Raw genomic sequence first — 21772 nt, forward strand, 5'->3', positions numbered from 1 at the left:
CACAGAATAACATCAACACTGAAAATAAAAGTATTTTAGTTCTCTAATACCACTTTGTTCATAGGCTGCAATGTGTTTTATGAAGAAGAAGCAATTGCCCTTTCTCAGTACACAGTGTAACGTGATAGATGCACGTTTGCACGTGCCCACTAATTACCAATATCCCATAAAGAAATAAAGGTTAAAGAATAGCCAGTAATTATTTATGGACTTCATAACTCACACTAATATTGAATTGGGCTTTGGAACTCTTGTCAGATTTAACAATCTGGTATGCAATGCCTGTGTGTGTGATGTACTTTTGCACAGACTTTGTCTCTGTGGATGGACTTTGGAAAGCAGCAGAAATTGTTACTCTGGCCTCTTCCAAAAGGGATGAAAGATCCCAACTCTCCACGTGAGATTAGGAGAACGTGGGGAAGAAAAGCAATAAAACCTCACAGAACATTAAACGACGCACGAGGCCGGGGCAGCTGGAACTTTCCTCGCCGCTCCCCTCACGAGGGGGTGCCCGGGGCTCACTCACCTCAGGCGGTGGCTGCCCGAAGGGCCGGCCGCTCATTCCGTGCCTTCTCCTTCGGTCCTCCGTGCCTTTTCCTTCGGTCCTCTCTGCCCTCCCTGCCCTGGGCCGCTTCCCCTCCGCTGTCCCGGGCCGGGCGCGGCGGCGGGCGGGGGTCGCTCCACGGCCGCTCCCTCACGCCCTCAGCGGCGGTGGCGCCCCCTGGCGGCGGGGGCGGGCGGCCCCGGCCGTAGCGCGCGGCCGGGGCGGGGCGGGGCGGGCGCGTGGCGGCTGCGCTGAGGCGGCGCCGAGGGAGCCGCGACGGGACCGCCGTGCTGAGGCGGCGGGAGCGGCGGCGGCGGCCGTGACAGCGGGGCAGCGCACAGGCGGCTCGGAGGGGACGCGGGACTGACGCCGAGGCGGCTCTGAGGGGACCCGGGGACCATGTCAGACGAGGAAGCTGGCAAGCGCCGGCGGCCTGCAGGTAACGGCCGCAGGGGGAGCGGGCAGGGGCTGTCACCAAACGGCCCCGCAGCGGCCGCTCCTCGCGGGGCGCCTTCGTGTCTCTCTCTCTCCGCTTTTTTGTTCCGGTTTTAATTCTTGCTTCATTTAGTCGAGGAGGAAAGTTTGAAGATGCTTCACCGAAGTTAAGCCCGCGGGAGGAGCGAGGAGCGGTTGTGCTTCGCTTCCCGGGCAGCCTCCGCTTCTCGGAGCCCCGGCTGCCGAGGGGTCACCGGCGGCCCCGGAGCGACCCCAGCCCCGGCTATCGGTGAATGCTGAGCCCCCAGCCCGGCTAACGGGAGCTGCTGGACCGGTTACCCGGCTAACGAGGCATGCTGAGCCCCCAGCCCTGGCTAACGGGGGATGCTGAGCCCCCAGCCCTGGCTAACGAGGCATGCTGAGCCCCCAGCCCCGGCTAATGGGGCCTGCGGAGCCCCCAGCCTCGGATAACGGGGCTGATGAGCCCCAGCACCGGTTAATGAGGGATGCTGAGCCCCCAGCCCCGGTTAACGGGGGATGCTGAGCCTCCAGCCCCGGCTAACGGGGAATGCTGAGCCCCAGCCCCGGTTAACGGGGAATGCTGAGCCCCCAGCCCTGGTTAACGGGGGATGCTGAGCCCCCATCCCCGATTAACGGGGGATGCTGAGCCCCAGCCCCAGTTAACGGGGGATGCTGAGCCCCCAGCCCTGGTTAACAGGGAATGCTGAGCCCCAGCCCCAGTTAACGGGGGATGCTGAGCCCCAGCCCCGGTTAATGAGGGATGCTGAGCCTCCAGCCCCGGTTAACGGGGAATGCTGAGCCCCAGCCCCAGTTAACGGGGGATGCTGAGCCCCAGCCCCTGTTAATGAGGGATGCTGAGCCCCCAGCCCTGGTTAATGAGGGATGCTGAGCCCCCAGCCCCGGTTAACGGGGAATGCTGAGCCCCAGCCCCGGTTAACGGGGAATGCTGAGCCTCCAGCCCCGGTTAACGGGGAATGCTGAGCCCCAGCCCCGGTTAATGAGGGATGCTGAGCCCCAGCCCCGGTTAACGGGGAATGCTGAGCCTCCAGCCCCGGCTAACGGGGCACTGACCCCGCTGCCCCCTCGGGTACCGTGGCCGCCGGTGGTGATTCCCGGCAGGTCCTCACACTGCTCCGTGCCGGAGCATCACCGGGAGCTGCCCCGGTGGCGTAACTCGGGTGGGTTTCTGTGGTGTGTGATTTCCTTTCCTGTGCAGTAACTCGGGTCACTGAGGGGGAAACTACGGAAATGATGACAGAGTCAACAGAAGTAATCTCTGGGACGCTGCACCAGTAAACAAGAACAAGGAGAATTTAAAGATTGTTTTTTGACACTACTGTGGCTTTTCACCAAAGCCAAATGCTGTCTAGGTGTGACTGGAGGAAGTGGTAGAAGTCCTCAGGTGGGGCAATGAGTTGTACTGAATTTTTACTTCTTGGTATCGTTATTGATGTGGGTTTTGTCCTTCCAGTTAGGAGGCATAAGTGTATGAGGTGGATCAGGACATTTTGGAGATGATGCACTGAGCACTACTGGCAGTTTCACTTACTGGAAGGTGGAATGTTTTCCTGTTACTTCCATTGTTCAGAAACAGGCAACGGAAAAGTCCTGATTTATTCTACGCTTTTCTCGTTTGCAGCCAGAGAAGGAAATTTATTTATAAGAAAGCTTTGTGTATGAAGCCTTTGGCTGGGTAATTTGAGTTGTTGTATAAATAACTGTGGATCTCTTTGGCCCTGGTGCCCAGTGGCACATCCTGGCTCTGGTATCTTTGGAGAGGATCTGCATTTCATGTGTAACTATGCTAGTTATTAATACCTCACCATGGTCACATTGGTGTCAATGCAAGCCTTTCCTGAACACGCTGCTGAGGTGGTTTCTCCTGCAGCTCTCATGTGATCACAATAAAATACGGAGTAAGTGGCATTAGATGTAGTTTTGGTTATTGGGTGTCGAAATTTTGGGTTTTTCCCATCTGAAATGCTCTGTGAAGCATCTGTGAAGACAAGTAATTCACTTTGAAATTGGCGTTTTGTTTTCATCAGGGCACATTTTGTGTGTTTGACTGTGGTGTGCTTATTTGAATTGTGGAGTCTTTGCAGAAGGAAATAAATCACAAATGAACCATGTGCCACACTCAAGCTGTAACGAGAACTTTCCCCTTCCATCTTAGCCTCCAGCACTAAGTGTGTATTATAAATTCTTAATACAGTTTGATGGTCCAAGTGATAATTTCTTGCTAAAGTAATGGTAACTGTTCCAGTCAGCCTTAAAGGCATTGAAGGCTGATTCAATTAAGTTTTTGTTTTTATTTTTTTAATAACCCCTCTCTTTGTGGTTTATTTCTGAAAAAGGTTGCTCAAGAATATTTGCATTTTTTTTATTGCCTGCTTAGACTTGCCCACCACAGCAGGCCATAAATCCGAGGTGGGCACTTGCCTGCCTTTTAGCTCAGAGAAAATTCCAGTGGCAGTTTAGGGATACTGTCAGCCAGCACTTGGTGTGGGTCAAGCCCTTGTTTTCAGCCTGTGGGATGGGCAGGGATGGAGATCACCTCCAGGAGCTGCAGAACTAGCTCATCCCACCAATGCCAGGCATGTCACTTGTATCTCATAGAGTTTTCCACAAGACATCCGCATCTCTCTCCCTTCTTGTATTGTGAAAAACAACACATTGGTGCTAGATAAAGCATCCTCTTTGCTCAGTCTTGAAATCTGACGTCATTTGAGGTGTGACTTCTACATGAAATTCTGAATCTCCAGAGTAGGAGGGTGATGTTTGTGAGTGCTGGGACACCCAGGGACATCCCTGCTTGGCAGCAGGCTCCTGGCAGCCCGTTAGGAGTCTCAGCTGGCAGGAAAAGAAACTTCCTGTAGCTCTGTGGATGCCTCCCAGGCCACATTTTGGCATGGCTTTAGCTGGGGAGCTTTTGAAACCACCAGCTCGTTATTTGATCCCAGAGTTACCTTCAGGTGTCTTCCATTGATAGAGGAATAAGGCATGAGGAGCTTCTGGCCAAGAAATTCTTTATGGAGGTTTTATTTCATGTCCAGCTAATCTTATACCTCATCTTATCCAACCTCCCAGATCCAACGGGTGTGAGAATTGTGGTTTGCTTAGATGTGCACCCCTTACAGCTGGAACAGAACCCAGTCCCAGCAATGCTGTCCCAGAGCTGGCAGGCTGGGGGCATTTGTGCTCTACCCCTTCCATGAGGTTCCTCTGACTTGTCAGAAAACAAAGGAACACGATTTCCACTGCTGCCTGTGAGTCACTCTGCTAGAAGAACTGGGGGAGAGAAAGGCCTTTGGGAATTGAAACTTCAGTGTTGGTACACTTGTGCATAAATGCTGCTTGGACAGCATTCTGTCCTCAGCTGTCTTGCACAACTTAGAGACCGATGAAAATCAAAGCAGAATTTGGCTTTTAATTTGATTTCGGATCTAAACCTAATGCATTTGGCCAGAGGAGTAGTGCTAACAGTGACTTATTTCTAGGAACATTTAACATAAATATCCAATTTAGGCACTTTAATAGGCACTCTTGGTTTTAAAAAGTGACAATTTCTGCTCTTTTGTAGATGATGACGACTCTGGCCTCGGTTTCTGTGGATCGATCCTGGTGCTGATCTCGATTGTTTTCACTGTTATTACATTTCCTATAACAATATGGATGTGCATAAAGGTAAAATCATTCACTGCTAAAGTGTATTAAAACTTTCAGCAATGCAGAGTGGCTACTATTGTTCTCAATTGGATTTATTGAGAAAATAAACACAAATTAATCTAGCTCTGTTCTTTCTTGAGCTGTAGTAGACCTCAACACTGCACTGCATTCAAACAAAAAATAAAAGTGGTGTTATAATATTTGGTCAAAATAATTCCTGCATTGATGTCTTCACTACATCTGCCCAGCTGTCATTAGTAAATAAGCTCATTTGAAGGATCAGAATAATTGCAAGAACCCATAACTACTCTTACAGAACTTTTTTTTTTTAAAGATATCTCCCTGTATATCACTCTTGTAAATATGAAGTGTGTAAATAGAAATCTGTAATTATGTACATGGATGTGGCTGCACGTGACACATTTGAAGACGCAGTGCTGCCTGTGATCACTCTGAGGTTGGTGTTTGCAGTTTCCAGACAGGAGGAGTTATTTCCTCCTGGCTTGGCTGATGTGGCATCAGAATTGGAGCTGCAAAAATCCCTGCTGGGTCACAAATGCTGCACTTTGTTGTGTTGTTGCCAGGATATTCCTGATGGCTCTGCTGGTGCCTGAACCTGCCCAGGTGCCATCCTGTTGAGAGTCTGAGGAATATTTCTTGTGGACTATTGTCATTATATTTTCCTTTTGCTCTTTGCTTTTTGACAATAAAGTTTTAGCTAAAATTCTCAAAAGCAGCCAGTAGAGAAGTGCGTATTAAATTTGAGACTCAAGACTGTCCTAGCCTGGTGTGTACATAATTTGGAATCCATCGTGTACAACAATCCATACATCCAACAATCTGTTCCAGGTTATCAAGGAATACGAGCGAGTCATCATCTTCCGCCTCGGACGCATCCTGAAAGGGGGAGCAAAGGGACCAGGTATGTCCTGGACAGCAATTTCCTCCAATTAGTCACCAGCAAAACAATCATAGTGTAGAGACATTGCAGTAAAGTGGCAAATGGATTTCTCAAGAATTCTATAACTTCCAGTAAGAGGATGTGTTACAGCAGGAATTTAAGAGCCTCGTGGGTCTCTTCCAGCTCATAAAGTTCTGATTTGTACTCTGGATTGAGAAGGCAGCAAACTTAATTCTACCCAGCTCTCCTTTGTTAATGTATGATCTGCAGGCAGAATCAAAAGCACTAAATGTAAAGGGAGGATTAATGGCATCAAATGGGTTATTTGAAAAAAGATGTTTAATGTATCAGTTAAATCCAATGAGTCTGAAAGCCTCAATGTCCTTCAAAAGTAACAGAAGCCAGTAGAGTATTTGATGGTTTTGACAAGTTGTTAGAAACTCTGAGACCTGGAAGAATGTTATTTTCAGCTGTTGCTCCTGCTGCTCAAAGTGACAAAGGGGCAATGGCTTCTTCCTTCATTTTCACCCAGGCTTTGCAATGTTTCACATTGCTGGAAAGCTGAAGAATCTCAGTGAGCCACCAGAACAAAAGGGAGGAGATTGGTGCTTGCCAGAATTAGGCCCCACAAGTAACTGTGTGGGGAACATTTTTAGAAGTAGTTGTTAATAGTTTTGGGGCTGTTTTATTTCCAAATGTGAAAAATCTCTAAGTAAATGATACCCAGATAAATTGAAGTTTCTCAGCATGCATTTTTGAAAATCTTACCTTGGTTTGGAAGCCACTAACAAGTGTTGTGCTGCTGAGTTCCTCACAAAGAGCTGCACAGCCACAACAGTTGGATTTCACCTTATTGCATTAACAAGCTTTGTCTGCTCTAATGACTCATTTTCACATCTTCTTGAATGGATTTTTTGGCACAGGTTTGTTTTTTGTCCTGCCTTGCACAGACAGCTTCATCAAAGTTGATATGAGAACCATCACTTTTGATATCCCTCCTCAGGAGGTGAGTTTGCATTTGCCTTTGCATCTACTAAAGTCCTTGCAGAATTTTGTGCACTTTGCTTTTCTTTCTCCCCTCTCAGTATTGGGTAACGTGCAGTTTGAGTACAGATTCCCTGTGCAGGTGCAGTGTATTGTGAAGAATACATATATCCCTTAAAATGTCATCCAGTAAGGGAAGAGCACTGAAAGAAGACAGATGATGCTCTGAGGACCAAATGAGATAATTGGATACTGCCTGAGAGCTGGAATGGGAGGGGTTTGGAATGAAGGCTGCTGGGCTTCATACTACATTCTCTAATTGCCTCTGTGAAATCTGGAAGATTTCCAGGCACAGCAGGGATCTGTCCTGTGCCAATTTATCTACATGTATAAACTGGCTCAAGTAATGGGATGAAATTGGAATATACATCAAATGCTATTTATAGCAACTGGTGAAATGAGTGGTCAGCTGCCTTTGTTGGGTTGGTGTGCACGTGGCTCCTGTGCCCTGCCCTGCACAGGAACACTCATGGCAGGTCATAAAGAACAAAAAAATTACTTTGATTTCTAGTCTGATTTTCCTTGGACATCCTAACTTTGTAGCAGAATGTCTCCAGAGCATTAAGCCAGCTGAACTCAGTGCTGCCAACTCAATGGATAGCAAAAGAATAAAACCCAAGTGTCCCTCTAAAAATAAGTTGTATCCTGATGGTTATAACTGTATCACTCATGTATCAGGTGCATTTTGAGACACAGAGATGCTCCCTTCAACCTGTGTGCTGCATCTGTTTCCTGTCAGATCTGCTGTGGGCTTGTTGCTCATGGTTAGTTGTAGATTGAGACAAATGGCAGCTGTCCTGGTACACTCTAAAGGGTAATTGGGAAAAACCTAATCACTGGCAGGCAGAATGTGCTTGCAGCTGCTGATGTACCATTAGTGAGGCCATCAGTAATCCAGTTTTTCTTTTGACTTGATTAAATTACACTTATGGATTTAGGTTTGTTTGTGTTCCTTACATAGGGGCAGAAATCAATTTTTATTTGTTCAACATGATTTCTGTGCATGCTACTCATTCTTTAGCTTTGTGTTATGAAAAGCCTGCTAAAAGAGGTCGTTTGGGAAGGGACAGGGCAGGTGAATCTTGAAGGGAATTGTGTACCATGGAACGAGGTTCTCTGAGCTCCCCTGAGCAGTGCAGCACAGTCCCACAGCCCTGCTGTCAGGCTGCCTCACACAGCCCTGGGGAGACCTCCCTGAAAGGCAGCACTGGGACCTGCCTGGCTGTGATTCCTTGCCAGAATCACTGGTTAAACCTTCTCAGGTGAAGATGAATTCCAGAGTAAATAATTTCTGCCTTTTCTCTTTTTCCTGTCAGTGATATGACTTGCAGATTCCTCTGTGTTTTCAAGGAAGTGGGTTAAAAATAACATTAGGGCAAAGTGAATGGAATGTGCTTTTCACTGACAAGTTTCTAATCCCATAATTAGTCTCAGCTTTTCAGAGCTGTACTGGGAAGTTTGTGAAAACACTGGGGCACGTTCACATGCAGCATATGTGTATAAGGACTTTGGTTTTCAAGACAGTGGGAAACCAGGGCTTGGTGTAGTAAAACACATACGTGATTGTCTTAATAATTAACCTTGTATTTATGGAATATTCTGCACTTTCCCCACTGCTTTTCAGATCCTGACCAAGGACTCGGTGACAGTCAACGTGGATGGAGTGGTTTATTACAGGGTGCACAACGCCACCCTGGCCGTGGCAAACGTCACCAACGCTGACTCAGCCACCCAGCTCCTGGCACAGACCACCCTGAGGAACGTCCTGGGCACCAAAAACCTCTCTGAGATCCTCTCTGACCGTGAGGAAATTGCCCGCAGCATGCAGGTAGGAGCATCTTGGAGCAATCCATCACACAGCAGGTAAAGCAGCAATCCCATGGATCACTTAAAGGTGGGGATTTATTTTATCTCTGAGTGATCAGTTGTGATTTGGAGCTGTGGGCAAAGCCCTGACAAGATCTCTTGGGAGGGCACTGTGTAAAGTAAGAATGAGGGACTAAAGCACCAAGGGCCAGTGGGGCTAGCATGTGGGAATGAGGGATACAGGAGAGGATGGCTTCCCTGGATCCTTGTGTCAGTCCTTCACTGTGGAAGGAAACTGTGCCACAGAACTCCTTCAATTCATTAATCAAGCTCTGGGAGTTTTTGTTACTTGAAAACAGTTGTGCTGTTTTAGCTGTCACATCATACTACAAATACTAAAGCCCTGAAGGTCTGAGAATTTGAAGAGAATTCATTTGGTTTATTGGTCATTTTTCATATTTGGGCATTAGTTTGAGGCAGGTGTGTGGCTTCACTTACATGTCCTGCCTTCTGTAGGCCACACTTGATGAGGCAACAGATAATTGGGGCATTAAGGTGGAACGTGTGGAGATCAAGGATGTGAAGTTACCTGTCCAGCTGCAGAGAGCCATGGCTGCAGAAGCAGAGGCTGCCCGGGAGGCAAGAGCCAAGGTAATGACATCAGCCTGGGCGCTGGATTTGGTTTTTCCCAAGTAAGAAATACACCATTCCCTCTCAAGCCCTTGTAGATACAAAAAAGTACAGCTTGAGGGAGAAAGTAATTTCAGCTATCTGTGGGGAGTGCCTCTGGTTTTGAGAGGCAGTGCTGGAAGAAGCACAAAAGCTTTTGAAGATAGAATAAATACTTGCATTGCATTCTCAAGACCTGATGGCAGCTTTTGTGATCCTGCATTCTGGATGGGAGGATATCAGGCACTGGGGCCTGGAGAGCAAACAGGAGCAGCTTGTGACTGGTGGAAGCACGTGCCCAGGGCAGGTCACTGAGCAGGGTGGTACCTGCCTAGGGCTGAGATCAGCCTGTGCATTCCCTGCTCCTCCTGTTTGGGGTTCAGTTTGAGGACCGAGCTCAGTCTGACCCGTTTGCCTCCGCAGGTGATCGCGGCCGAGGGGGAGATGAACGCGTCCAAGGCGCTGAAGGAGGCGTCCATGGTGATCACGGAGTCTCCTGCTGCTCTCCAGCTGCGCTACCTGCAGACCCTGACCACCATCGCTGCCGAGAAGAATTCCACCATCGTCTTCCCCCTGCCCATAAACCTCCTGCAGGGCCTCCTAGGTGGGACAGAGTAGGAGACTGGGAAGGGCGAGCTCGGGGTCAGCCCATGTTTGCAGCACTGAGTTCACTGTGTATTGTAGCTGGTGGCAGTGTTAGCAAAGTGGGTTTGCTGAGGAACCTTTTTGTTTTATTGAGTGTGTTATAGAACTTGTATGTAATGTTTGTGAATGTGGACATGCAATATCTGAAGTTGAAAGTCTCTCAGAAGGAGTACAAGCAGGTTGTACTCCTTCTGAGATAACTAAGCTTTATCCGTATTGTCGTGGGTGGAACACCTCTAATCCAAAACTTCCTTTTCAAAAGAAGAGAAAACCAGTTGTGGTAGAGGTGATCCAACATTTGGGATTATTCCTTCTACAAAGTGGGTCTGTAGCCCTGCAAGGGAAGTGGAATAGTGTCCTGGGGGCTCCTGAAAATCAGGCTCGTGTTCTCTAAACCAGTCCCCATTGATGAGAAACAGTTGTTAGTGAAACTTTCTGACTTTCTGCCACCCATGAATGGCACAAACATGCCGTAGTTATGGATACAACGTGCTTGTGGACACCGATGGCTGCCGTTGTTATGAGGCTGTGTCTGCATAGAGTTGCACTGCTTTAAAGCACTGATAAGGCTCTACATCTGTTTCTCCTAAAAATGTTTTAAAAACCAAAGTGCTGCATTTTATCCAGATCTACAACCATATTTCTGTAGGAAATGACATGTCTGTAACTAGCAGCAGGGACAAGTGGTGTTTAACAGAAGGCACTGCACTGGTGCTTTACCTGTTGGTGCTGCTCTCTGCAGACCTGGAGTGGTTGTCGTGTCAATAAGGGCTTACATTTCAACCTCAAAGCAGCTGGGCCTCAGGTCACATAACCCAAGCTGTTAAACTTCCTGTTTTGTACCCCTGTAGAACGGATTAATAACAGAAGAGGTGGAGCCAACGTAGGGAAGACTAAGACTCGTCAGGCTGCCACCAGCATTGAGTCTGACATCCATAGAATCTGGGACGAGGCAGTGGAACTGAAATGACAAGACCACTGATGTAAGTGCCCTTCTCCCACTGGCCAGCATAACTCCTTAAGTAGTTTCTTATGCCCTTTCTGCTCCAATCAGCTCTGTATTTACAGGTGATTTAGGCCTGGGTACCTGTGCCTCGACACGCTGTGCCTTTGTCACTGGCAGGAGATGCCCAAGTGCTGTTGTTTTTCTGCCTGTCTGCTGGGCAGGTTTTCCTCTGCAACACCAAAGCAATATACTCTGTGTTTGTCAAGGTGGCAGCTGATGTAAGCTGAGCTTAACTTCTGGCTGGGAGCAGGAGAAACAGTTAACAAAGCTGGAATAATTAGCATTGCTGTGCTCAGGCACTTGGAGTGGGAAGCAGAGCCACAGCACAGCTCCAGGTTAATCCTTGGGGAAGATGAGTCACCCTGTAACTCCCGCTGCTGCTGCAGGTGCCACCCCTGTGAATTCTTGTTGATAGCACAAGATGCTTTTTTGCTCTCATCCTGAATAAAAAAACATGCTGTTTACATATGAGTGAGTTTCTGAAAGAGTAAAATACTGTTTGTCAGGGTCTCAAATGCATATAATTCTGAAGAGGGGAAAGCAAAGCAGTTCCAAACTCCTCAAAATAATTTCTGTAACATTTTACTAAAAAGTCCATGTGCAAAAGGTGGCACAAAGAAGGTTTTGGTTTCTAAGGTGTGTCCAAACATGGGATCTACAGCTGCTCTTTAATGTTTTCTTCATAACAAACCCCACCATTTCTGTTCTTCCCATATTTCATACAAGCTTTATTGTATTAAATATAATCAAAGCAAGGAGTAGGGTCAATGACTGGTCATGATTGTTTTCGGAAATTATTGCACAGCTAATTGGCTATTAACATCATTCCCTCGTTAACATACATCCTGCAGGAGGAAGGAGCTCTTGAAGGCACTGAAGGCACTGAAGTTGCTCTGTTTCAAACATTGCTCACACATCCACATCTGCCATTGCTCTCTGCAGGGGATCCACAGCCCAGTAGTCATCATCCCAGCCCAGGAACCAGCCAGAGAAGGTGGGAGGCTCAAAGCCCTGCTTGACAATGGTCACCGGGGTCCTCTTGTCCCGCGTGGAGGGGTCTGTGTCAATGTAGCGCTTGGCTGGGGACACAGGGAGGGAGCTCACTGAGCACCAGCCCTGCAGAGCAGCAGCTCAGCTGGGGCCAAAGGGCTGCCAGAGAGGCAGCTTCACATGGGCCATTTGAACAAAAACACCTGCTGAAAGTTTGGACCCTATGGTTTTATCTATGCCTGTCAGAATATGAATTGCCTGAGTCACGATCACACAGTGGGAAAAGGAGAAAGGGATAGTTCAGAGAGGAAAATGTGACATTACCAGACTTCAGTGCCTCAGTCTTTTCTTCTTCCTGGGCATCTTTCCCAATCCATACAAAGACCTAAAGATAAAAATATTAATTACTTCAGCATCAATCATTCTCTTTATGAAGGGATAATTTAGATGAAGCCTCAGTGAACAGAGCATGACACAAACCAGAAAATCTTCATGTTGGTGTGCCTGGGTTGCCAACCAACATGGCCAAAGCTCTATTGGTCAATAATGGGAAGTTTTTTGCCTGCATTTTATCTACATGCATTGTAGACCCTTGAACAAATTCTACACTAGCTTAATGTCAGGGGAAAGTAGCAGATGTTTGAACATTTTTCCATAAAACATCAGAATTCAGCTCTGAATTGCCATGTGGCTGATGTGTGCTGGATCTGTAATACAACATCACCTCTGGCTATTGTTGTTCAGGTCTCAATCTAGAGCCAATCTGTGCCTATTCTTAGCTCCTCTTGTCCCCCTGTAAACGTGACATACCTGATCCCATGTGTCCAGGAGCATCACATCATCTGTGGCAAGGTCATCCTGAGTCAGATCTCCAGGAACTTCTTCAATCTGAAAAAACAGGGTTCAGATGAGCACAGGCTTCATTTACTTTATCTGCACAGGACAGACCACACAAAGATCAGGGGTAAGCTGGTGGGGGGCTCAGAGCAGCTGGGCCTGAGCCTGTCCCCCGTGCCAGGTGGGTGCTGGATGCATCCCCCAGGCACTCACGGTGAAGCGGCCGCTCTTGTTGGAGCACGCGAAGAGGCGCGGGGGGTGCGTGTCCATCTTCTTGTCCTTGAGGCGGGGCGAGGTGCGGTACGGAGCTTTGCCACCAAGGGCTGCCCAAAAATTGTCTGGAAAACAGAGAGAGAGAGAGACTGATGCTTCTCCTGTTCATGGAACCACACCAGGGTTGTGCTTTGGGCAGGACTCGAAGTGTTCTTCCAGGTCAGAAAGTCCCAATGGCCTGCAGACATACATGAGAGTGCTGTTCAACAATGAAAATACCCTGAGAAGCCCCTCTTGCCCATGTCCACATCTTGTTCTGGGAGACAGAATACCCATGAAATAATTGCTGAGGATGTGCAGCTACACAGAAATGATCTCAGACTCCACTGTGACCCCCTCACCTGGCTCTTTGCCCTCAGCAACCTGTACTGGGCGAGCTCCCAGAATCTTCAGCAGCTCCTGTGCTCCTGATTTCTCAGCGTTGCTGGCTCCTTGGCCAACCCACAGATAGGCAGCAGAGGGAGTTTTCAGGACAAAGGCATCATTGGAGTTCAGCTGACTGGCTGTAGGATCCAGCTGAAAAGAAGAAACACTGCAGGTGTCAGGTGTAACCATCCTCTACAGGGAGCTTTCAAAATCAAACCAGAACCTACAGTTGAATAAACTGCAAACAAGATTTTCCATATGAGCATGGAAAGCTGTCAGATGTGTTGAGTATTCCCTGTATCCAAGTGATGAGTTAGATTTTCCACATGGGAAGAGTAAATAACTCTTTCAGTGTGTGATTAGAGGTACACATGATCTATAGCAGGAATGCCTGGCTGTCATTGTGCCAGTCCTGGTGGTTATGGCAGGAGATTGAGGAGCTCACCAGGGAGCCCATGGCAGAGCAGTGCTGCCAACATTGATCAATCATTAACAGCAACCCCTCTGTGTCAACAAGGACAAGCCTCTTGAAGCTGGAAATGTGGGGAGTTCCTGCAACCACAAACCACTGCCCTCTCCTCAGCAGGATTTACTCTCCCCTTTGTCGTTGCACAGAGGGGTTTGTGTGCGTTTTCTCTCAGAGCACTGGGGCTCTGAAGCGTGTCCTGGCCCAAGCTCCTCTTCCATGGAGGGAACTGAAATCTCCAGTGGATCCTGTTCCCATCACGGGCTGTACTCACCACCCCAGGGCTGGCTGTCCCTCCACGTACCTCCACTGCTCTGGTGGCTCCGGAGGTGCTGGAGCGCACCTGGAACAGCCGCGTTGCCGCAGGAGCAGTCTGGCCTCCTTCCCTCGAGGTTCCACCCTTGTAAACAACCAAGGGCTTTCCACCAAACATGCTCATCAGGTGAGGGGGCTCTTTCCCTTGCACTACTCGTTTCTGAAAAAAGGAAACTCCCTGTCAGTTTTGAGGAGTGCAAGACTAACCAGAAATGGCTTTTACAACCCTCTGTTGAGCTGGAATATTCACAGAGCACCCAGCTGGGCCAGGTATTTAATATATATATATATAAATATATTCTTTAATCCCCCAGTGTTGGGGTTGGTTTCTGCTGGGTCTCTTTACCTGCACAGGGGTGCCTCCCAGCTCCTCATCCAGCTGTACTGTGAGGAATGCAGAGGTTGCAATCTCATCCTGCGTGGAGTCGGCGCCCTGCCTGGAGAGCAAAGCCAAATCCCAGCTTTATTCTCAGCCTTTCCCCCCACACACACCTTACAGAGATCAAGAGGAGTAAGGGAACCCTTTGATACTGAATCTCTGCAGCACTTCCTTCAACACAAAGGAGAAATTCCTTATCCTCTCTTGTAGCATACTGAGTACAGGGGGAGATAAGAACCTTTCCTAGATAAGCAGAGCTTGATCCAAAGAAGGGAGTAATAACTGGGGGGGTTGGAAAAAAAAATGTTCACACAGTAATTCCCTCCATTGTTCCACGTCAAATGAAACATCCCAGACCTCTGGTATCGTTTTGTTTGCAAGGGAAAGTTATCCAGGGTGAAACTTTATCCCCCAAAGATCCTCTAAAGCAGGAGCCAGCAGTGATCGATTTTCCGAGGGGACTCGCAGCCCCACGCAGCCCCAGCGTTTCCTGACTTGCCCCAGGGTAAGTCCCGTACCAGGTGTAGATGATCTGTCCTCGCTTCCCGTCGTGCTGGTAATCGTACAGGATGATGTAGCTGTCCCCGCCGTAGAACTGCCCGTACGTGGCGGGGTCCACCGGCACCTTCTCGGAGCCTTCTATTCTCCAGATCTGGCGGGAGAGGAGCAGAGGCGCTGCAGAGCGAGCCCACTGCCGGCCCGAATTATCCCCGAATTATCCCGGAATTATCCCCGAATTATCCCCAATTCCGCATCCCGCAGCCGGCGGTGCTGCCGCGCCCTCTGCCGGGACCTGACGGGACAATTCCCATCCGCTCCAGCGGCGGGTCCCGAACGGAGCTTTGAGGCTTTTCTGGGCGCTTTAAACAGCCAAACCTCGGCCGGGCCTGCTGTGGGCTTCTGGACAGTTCTCAGCCCGTTCAAGCCCAGCTCCACCCCTGCTTCTATGCTCAAAGTCATGAACCCAGGTGCTCCAAGACATTCATACATGGGATGGCAACAGGGAGAATAATCAGGAGGAGGAGGAATAAACTCATGTCCACAGTGCAGGAAAATTGTGGAATCACAATCAACCCCACTTTTCTGCAGAGTTTTCAAGACCCTGCTGCTATTTCTGGTGTCAGAAATTCCCCCAGTAGTTCCAAGACCTCAGCATTGACGGCTCTGTGGCCTCCTGGCTCTTGCAGCAAGGCCATCAAGTAGCAAAGAAAAGTCTGGAAAGCTTCCCAGAGGGATTGTGCCACCACTGACCTGCTTCTTGCCAGAGCCATCATCCTCCATGCCGTGCTGGGCAGCCATGGCCTTGGAGCTGTGCAGGGTGGCAGCGTCGAAAGGGACCTGCTCGATCTTGGCAACGTGGCCAGACACGTGAGGCTGCCCCAGCCCTTCTGTCTGGTCCTTGTCCCGCCAGTTCTTGAAGAATTGCTTGAACAAAGGTGTCTCTCCACTCTCAGGGAGGACTTGGATCTGAAAGGAATGAGCCTTTAGAACCATGTCCCTAAGAACAGCAGGTTTATCTACTCTTTTCCACTTTCAGAAGAGGTCATGGGAAAGGTAAAAGAGTATCTGAGAGGAAGAAACTTTAACTACCAGCGGTGCCCATGTGGCAGAAAAGTGACCCCAGTGCTTGGGGCTGCCACAGGTCCTTACCTGGGTGTGTTTGGGATAACCCATCTTGTCAATGAACTCTGAGGCTGTTTTCAGTGCTGCCTTCTTCTCTTCAGAGTTGGCACCTTTGCCTTTAATGAAAATAGAGAGAAAGGGGGTCAGGATTTCTTACCCAGAGAAGAAACTGTCCCAGGTACCTTCTGCCAAAGGGTCCAAAAGGGCCCAGCCTTCCAGGTAAATGATGCCAAATAAGAAATGACCATTGTTGGATCTCTTTCATGCCTGTTGTGACGTCTGAGAGAGAACAACCTTTCTAGTTATGATATTAATTCAATTCTTTTCTCCCAGTTCTCTCAGGTACCTTTCCAAACAAAGATCTTCCCATCTGTGCCATGGTCCAGGATGAAGCAGTCATCTGTGCTCAGGGCTGCCTGGGAGAAGGGGTTCTCATCTGCCACCAGGGACACTGCCATGTTCCCAGCCCCATTGGACACCTGTCACAACACAGCACAGAGGTCACATAAGGCACCCTCTGCTCCCTGCTCCTCCACGGCCATAACTCAGAACTCAGGGAGGGGAAGGGAAATCCATTTAAATGCACTGGCTGCTGCAGGCACTATTGTTTTCAAACAGGATACCTCTGACACAGTAACAAAATGGCAAAAACATAACACTCACTCTGAAGATTTCAATTATTTCTAGCAAAGTACATACTGCTGGGACCAAGGAGAGATTGGTCCAAAATGGGAAATATCCTCAGTGCAAAGGAAATATCTTCTAAAGCAAGCCAACTGCACATAGGGACTGAAGGGTAACTGGAACAGCCTCCCTGTATCAAGTGGGGTTAAAAATATGAGTTCCTCTACTGACTGATGCATAAAGTGCCACATAACAAAGTATCTAAGCAGATATTCACCCCATGGATACCAGAGGCTGCTTAGAGAAGATTCCTCCCAGATGGTCTCAGACACTCTTCTCCACTCACACAGCTGATGGCAAACGGCACCTTCCAAGTCATGGCTTCATCTGGGTGTTAGAAAGGGGCAGGTCCTGCTTTGCAGGCTCACTGTTTTTAGTTCTTTCCTGTCACTTTCCTAATACGATGCCTGACAGCACAGAGGAAAACTTCCTCTTTCCCTTATTTGTTTCACACTCCACCCTTCTCTCAAAAATTCCTGCAAGTCCCAGCTGTCTCACTACAGTTGTAAGTGGTGACAAACCAACAGAAAGTACAGGGATATGCAGTGTGAGCAACCAAGGCTCATACATAAAACTTGTTAAGAAGCAGAGTGAGGCAGGAGTAGGACTCGGAGCAGCTCAGCTCCTCTCTGCTATTGACCTCCATCCAATTTCACAAAGATCACTCCACTCTCCCCAGAGTTATGTCAGGGCTCCTCATTACCTTGTACAGCTTAGCCAGCTTCCTGTTGGCTGTGTCGGTTTTGGTCTCATCAGAAGCTCCTGCTGGCAAATTGGGCTTTGGTCCCAGAACCTGTGAGGGAGAGAGAAATCATTACCAGCCAGTCCAAGAACATCCTCCTTCCCAGGTGCTCCAGTCAAGAGAATGAGTGGAAGAGAATTCCTGATCAGTCACGTAAATTCCCTCTGAAGTCCCAGTGGGGCAGAGGACCAGCTCTGCACTGAGCTGTGTGTTTATACCACACAGAGCACCCACCCCACCTCTCTTTCACACCCCACTTGCCACTCCAGCATGGAGAGAGGCACAGAGGGAATAACCTGGAGCATTTCCTCGCGCTCGGATCCCTCCTCTGACACGTAGACCTTGGCGCGGCCGTTGCGCTCGTTGTCCCGGATCCCCTTGGCCAGCACCGTGGCCTTCAGCCGCTCCTGCCGGTTGCTCTGGGAGCCACACCACTGGAAGATGTTCTGGGGAAGGACAAAGTGGTGTCAGAGCATGACAGCACCTCTCCAGGTGAGACAGGACTCAGCTGGGACTGAACAATGTCAGTGCTTCAGGATGCTCAGCACTGAGATGGGGAAAATAAAACTCATGTGAAGGTCAGAGACCTCCTGCCCCCTGAATTCTGCCACCCCTGCCTTTGATGTGGTACTCACACTGCCCAGGTCCAGGATGAAGCAGTCCCCTGTGTTGAAGCTGTCCCAGCTCACAGGCACCTCCGTGGCCCGGACTGTCCGCCTGCCCTTGACCTGCAGCAGCCTCTGCACAGTGACCTCGTTGGGAACCACGTGCCTGAAGCCAGAAGCCACACCACCAGCCTGGGGGGAAACACAGGAGCAAGGATTCACACCAGGGCTGGGGGAAGAGTGTATTCCCATCTGTATAACATGTCCTGCCAACCAGAAATTATCCCAAGCTCAGGATTCACTTTCTCTGCTGATAGAACTGGGAATTATTTATCAATGCAGGCAAAAGGACCCACGTCAGTTTCCCTCAAAAAAAGCACAACCAACTTTAAATGAACAAAAGTAACAACAAGCGAGTGGGAAATAAACAAACCAGAAAGATCAGGAAAGTCTTAGACATGAGGAAATGTCAGCACTTTGCAAGCATGTGACCTGCTATCACTTTCCTTGTGCCTTTGGATTCCTAACAGACACAACTGCTTGACTGCATGTTTTCACTTCTTTCCCACTTTATTGTGATGGCAGGGAGGAGTAACTCCCACTACTGTTCATCTCCTTTACCAAAACATTGCACATGCTGGGAGGGTGGGCTGAGCACAGAGACTGCAAGGTCAAACTGTTATGCAAGTGGGGAGAAATCAAATCTCCCGGGTAGGCGTTTCCCATTAACTTTGCTGCTTCTTAAATTCATTCCAGGTGCCTTGGGACTGTTCTTTCCTCTGCCTCTTGAAGAAAAACAAAAACTTGATTCCTAAAACTTTCTGGGGCTTTTCTTGTGTATTATTATTTCAGCCAAATCTCTCCCACTGGGATCTGCTGTTCTCCACCCTGCTCAGTTCCAACTCATTGAAAACATCTGGCTGAGAATGGCTTTTAAGCAACTGGAAAAAGTGCAATTCTGACTCTCCTGGGAATTGGGCAGGATGCCACTTCTTGCAGATTCAGTTGTCACCCACCTTGTATTTGATGCCAGATTTGAAGTAGCCCAGGAAGGTGGGGGACTCGTGGCCCTGCACCTCGCGGTGCTGCACTGCCTTCCCCTGCAGGTGCTCGTCCATCTGCACAGTGAAGATGGCAGCAGCCCCACGCTCATCCTGAGAGCTTTCATCACCTGAAACACAGAGAGGGCATGCAGGGTCTGCCTCTGCACTCAACTCTACAAGCACACGAGGAGAAAGCAGATTCAACCGTGATATTTTCAGAGCCTGGGGTTTGCAGGCTGTGGGGAAAGCTTTGGCACTCTGTACTCTGTGACATGGACAGCAGAGGGCACTTGGGAGAGGGAAAAATCCCTGATCAGGAGGAACACATCTGACCTCTCTCCTCTCAGGCAGAAAGGATTCCAGCCAGACTTTTCACCTGAGGTTTTGGTCTTCCCTGTGAACCTCTGCAGAACTTACCAGTCCCATTGCCCAGGAAAAGGGATTTTAGGGTGTAGGGTTTAGGATCAGAGGTGGCTGTACTCTATTGCAGAGACCACACAAATACTTGACCCGAGTAGGGCTATTTACCCCCAGCCTGCACTCTCACTGTGCTGCTGTTCCTTTCCTTGGGCAGCATTTCGTGGCCATGGCTGGAGCAGAGGCCCAGGGTCACTCTGGGCTCCCAGCTCTGTGTCCCAGGGACACTCCCAGCACTCACCCAGCCAGAAGTGCAGGTCGTACTGGAGGTTCCCGCTGCGCTGCTTGATGGTGTTCAGCACCAGGTAGGAATCCCCGGTGAAGAAATCTCCATAGAGGTTCTTTGGCACTGGGACCAAATCAAACTTCTCCACCCTCCAGATCTGAAGGCCGGGTTCCTTCCCAGCCTTCAGAAACTCAGCGTGCTCCACCATGCTGACAGGCTGGGGGCGAGACAGAGGGTGCTGTTCAGTGGGCAGGACACAAGGAAATCTTTAAATTAAATAGCTTCTCATCTCCTAACTTGTTATGCCAGGCAAAAAGTGGAAAGTTTCCTTTTTTCTCGTGCACTGCATTTTGAAGGGGGAAAAATAAGGATGTGTGTGGAAAGAATCCCTCTCCATTGATCACTGTTAATTTTCACTTCCAATCACCTCCACTTCCTGGCTTATTACTGGCTGATCCTCTTCTAGACTCTATTGTCTCTCTCTGGATTTTAATCTCTGTATTTTTCTTACTAATTTATAACTTTTAGTATGGCACATAAGTGAAGCTTGTCATTCTAGGCTGTGGGAAAGAAACTCCTTTTAACTCCACTTGTTGTACATCCTGCACAAACATGATTTAGAGGTTTTCTAAAACCAAATGGAAAATGCTGTGAATATCATTGAATATTTAGGTAATTAACAGGCTTCTTAAGGCTCTTCTGTTCTGACCTGTTACTAAACTGCTCCCTTGTAGGAATTACATTAATTTACACAACATCCTGTCCTAAAGACACTGCAATTTTGGTTTAATATGTTTACTGCCATCCTTATGCAATATATCAACACAGTGCAATATCCTTTTTTTTTTTTTTAATAAACATAATGAACACTTTCTTATAAAAGAATTCACTTTGGTAATTCTGAAAGGAAATAAAACATTTCTGGTGTATTGCAATGAAGTCTGTCCATCGATCACATCACACCTTTGAGAGCTATCAGGTAACAGGGAAGAAAACATTACAATATCACAGTAGAAGCACTCAGTACTTTGACAAAGAAGATGGTTCACAGCAGCTGATGGACAACAGTAAAATATGCTCAGTTTTCAAGGCAGAAATAAGGGATGTTACAAGCTAGAAAGCAAAATAGTAAGTAAGGTATCAAAGTGATTCCTAAGCTGAAATCAGATATCGAAGAGGGAAAAGAATGAACTTTATCATCATGATTCCAGTCTGTCTGAATCCTACCAAATTCCCACTAAAAACTGACAGAGTTAAAGGAGAGCGACTCCTGGAAGTAGCTGGAACCAGAAGTTTTCCAGTGTTTAACTGTGATGTTCCTCACTTACCACAGCTGAAAGCACAAGAGCTGCTGTAACAACATATCCCAGCCCTGCCACAGACACGGAGCTGACACAGCTCAGCTTCAGAGCCATTGTGCAGCAAATGGTGAGGAAAATATAATTGAAGTCCTTCCTGCCCATTTCTAGGAGCAAAGAGGCTTCTCCCTTCTCCTGCAGAGCTGCGGGCGGTCCCAGCTCCTCCGGCTGCTGGGGCAGATGAGGGGCAGAAGCCAATCTTTTATCGGGGACAAACACACCCACCCCCTCGGCAGCGCAGGGGCGTAACGCGTTTGTGCAAACAGCGCTGCTGGAATCCCAGAGCCTCCCGCAGCCAGAGCCCAGCGCAATGTGCGATCCATTCCCCACAGCACCCGGGGGCACACGGGCCAAAGTCACAGCGAAACTCGGAGACAGCAGCTACACAGACAGCGTTTGTCAGCTGGGAGCTGCGAATTGATGGGACACAGAGAACAGCACGGCGGCTCCGCTGCAGGGGGGCAGGGAGAGATCTGGGGAGAGGAGGATTCACGGGAGCAGCCTGAGGATGGGGAAGGCGCCCTCAGCTCCCCGGAGCTGCCAGAGCAGCGGAGCTCAGCCCGTGCTGGGCACCTGCGGGAGCCTCACACACAGCACTGGCACTGACAGCTCGGGAGGGCTGGGGATGCACTGAGGGAGCTCCCAGAGCACAACACAGCATTCACAGTCTGTAGGTGACAGAACAAAAGCTCATTCAGCAATTCAGTAATT

General features: G+C 48.8%; 2 protein-coding genes across 2 annotated transcripts; one reads left to right on the forward strand and one right to left on the reverse strand.

Annotated features, from left to right (window-relative positions):
• The first annotated feature begins 860 nt into the window (after nt 1–860).
• STOM (stomatin) lies at nt 861–11811 on the forward strand. The gene is made up of 9 exons (XM_058818503.1): nt 861–983; nt 4581–4684; nt 5516–5588; nt 6491–6573; nt 8236–8439; nt 8934–9068; nt 9510–9690; nt 10583–10714; nt 10800–11811. Exons 1-8 carry the CDS (start codon nt 944–946, stop codon nt 10699–10701), a joined length of 939 nt encoding a protein of 312 aa, XP_058674486.1. The 5' UTR covers nt 861–943; the 3' UTR covers nt 10702–10714; nt 10800–11811.
• GSN (gelsolin) lies at nt 11436–21274 on the reverse strand. Its single transcript, XM_058818502.1, has 17 exons — nt 21032–21274; nt 19719–19920; nt 19034–19188; nt 18048–18209; nt 17709–17858; nt 17374–17463; nt 16333–16465; nt 16014–16102; nt 15615–15830; nt 14882–15015; nt 14331–14421; nt 13974–14144; nt 13179–13353; nt 12778–12902; nt 12538–12615; nt 12052–12112; nt 11436–11816 (listed from the first exon to the last, which is right to left on the reverse strand). The coding sequence occupies exons 1-17, from the start codon at nt 21164–21166 to the stop codon at nt 11647–11649; spliced, it is 2337 nt and encodes a 778-aa protein (XP_058674485.1). The 5' UTR covers nt 21167–21274; the 3' UTR covers nt 11436–11646.
• Nucleotides 21275–21772: the final 498 nt, after the last annotated feature.

Source organism: Ammospiza caudacuta, chromosome 21 (genome assembly GCF_027887145.1).
Source record: "Ammospiza caudacuta isolate bAmmCau1 chromosome 21, bAmmCau1.pri, whole genome shotgun sequence".
NCBI lineage: Eukaryota > Metazoa > Chordata > Aves > Passeriformes > Passerellidae > Ammospiza > Ammospiza caudacuta.

Excerpts from the sequence above, each read along its gene's own strand:
- STOM (XM_058818503.1), top strand. The coding sequence starts at position 944 with ATGTCAGACGAGGAAGCTGGCAAGCGCCGGCGGCCTGCAG. Across the intron at positions 8,440-8,933 it reads AAATTGCCCGCAGCATGCAG|GCCACACTTGATGAGGCAAC; the intron begins GTAGGAGCATCT and ends TGCCTTCTGTAG. Across the intron at positions 9,069-9,509 it reads CCCGGGAGGCAAGAGCCAAG|GTGATCGCGGCCGAGGGGGA; the intron begins GTAATGACATCA and ends TTGCCTCCGCAG.
- GSN (XM_058818502.1), bottom strand. The coding sequence starts at position 21,166 with ATGGGCAGGAAGGACTTCAATTATATTTTCCTCACCATTTGCTGCACA. Across the intron at positions 12,616-12,777 it reads ACAAGAGCGGCCGCTTCACC|ATTGAAGAAGTTCCTGGAGA; the intron begins GTGAGTGCCTGG and ends CTGTTTTTTCAG. Across the intron at positions 11,817-12,051 it reads GACTGAGGCACTGAAGTCTG|CCAAGCGCTACATTGACACA; the intron begins GTAATGTCACAT and ends CTGTGTCCCCAG.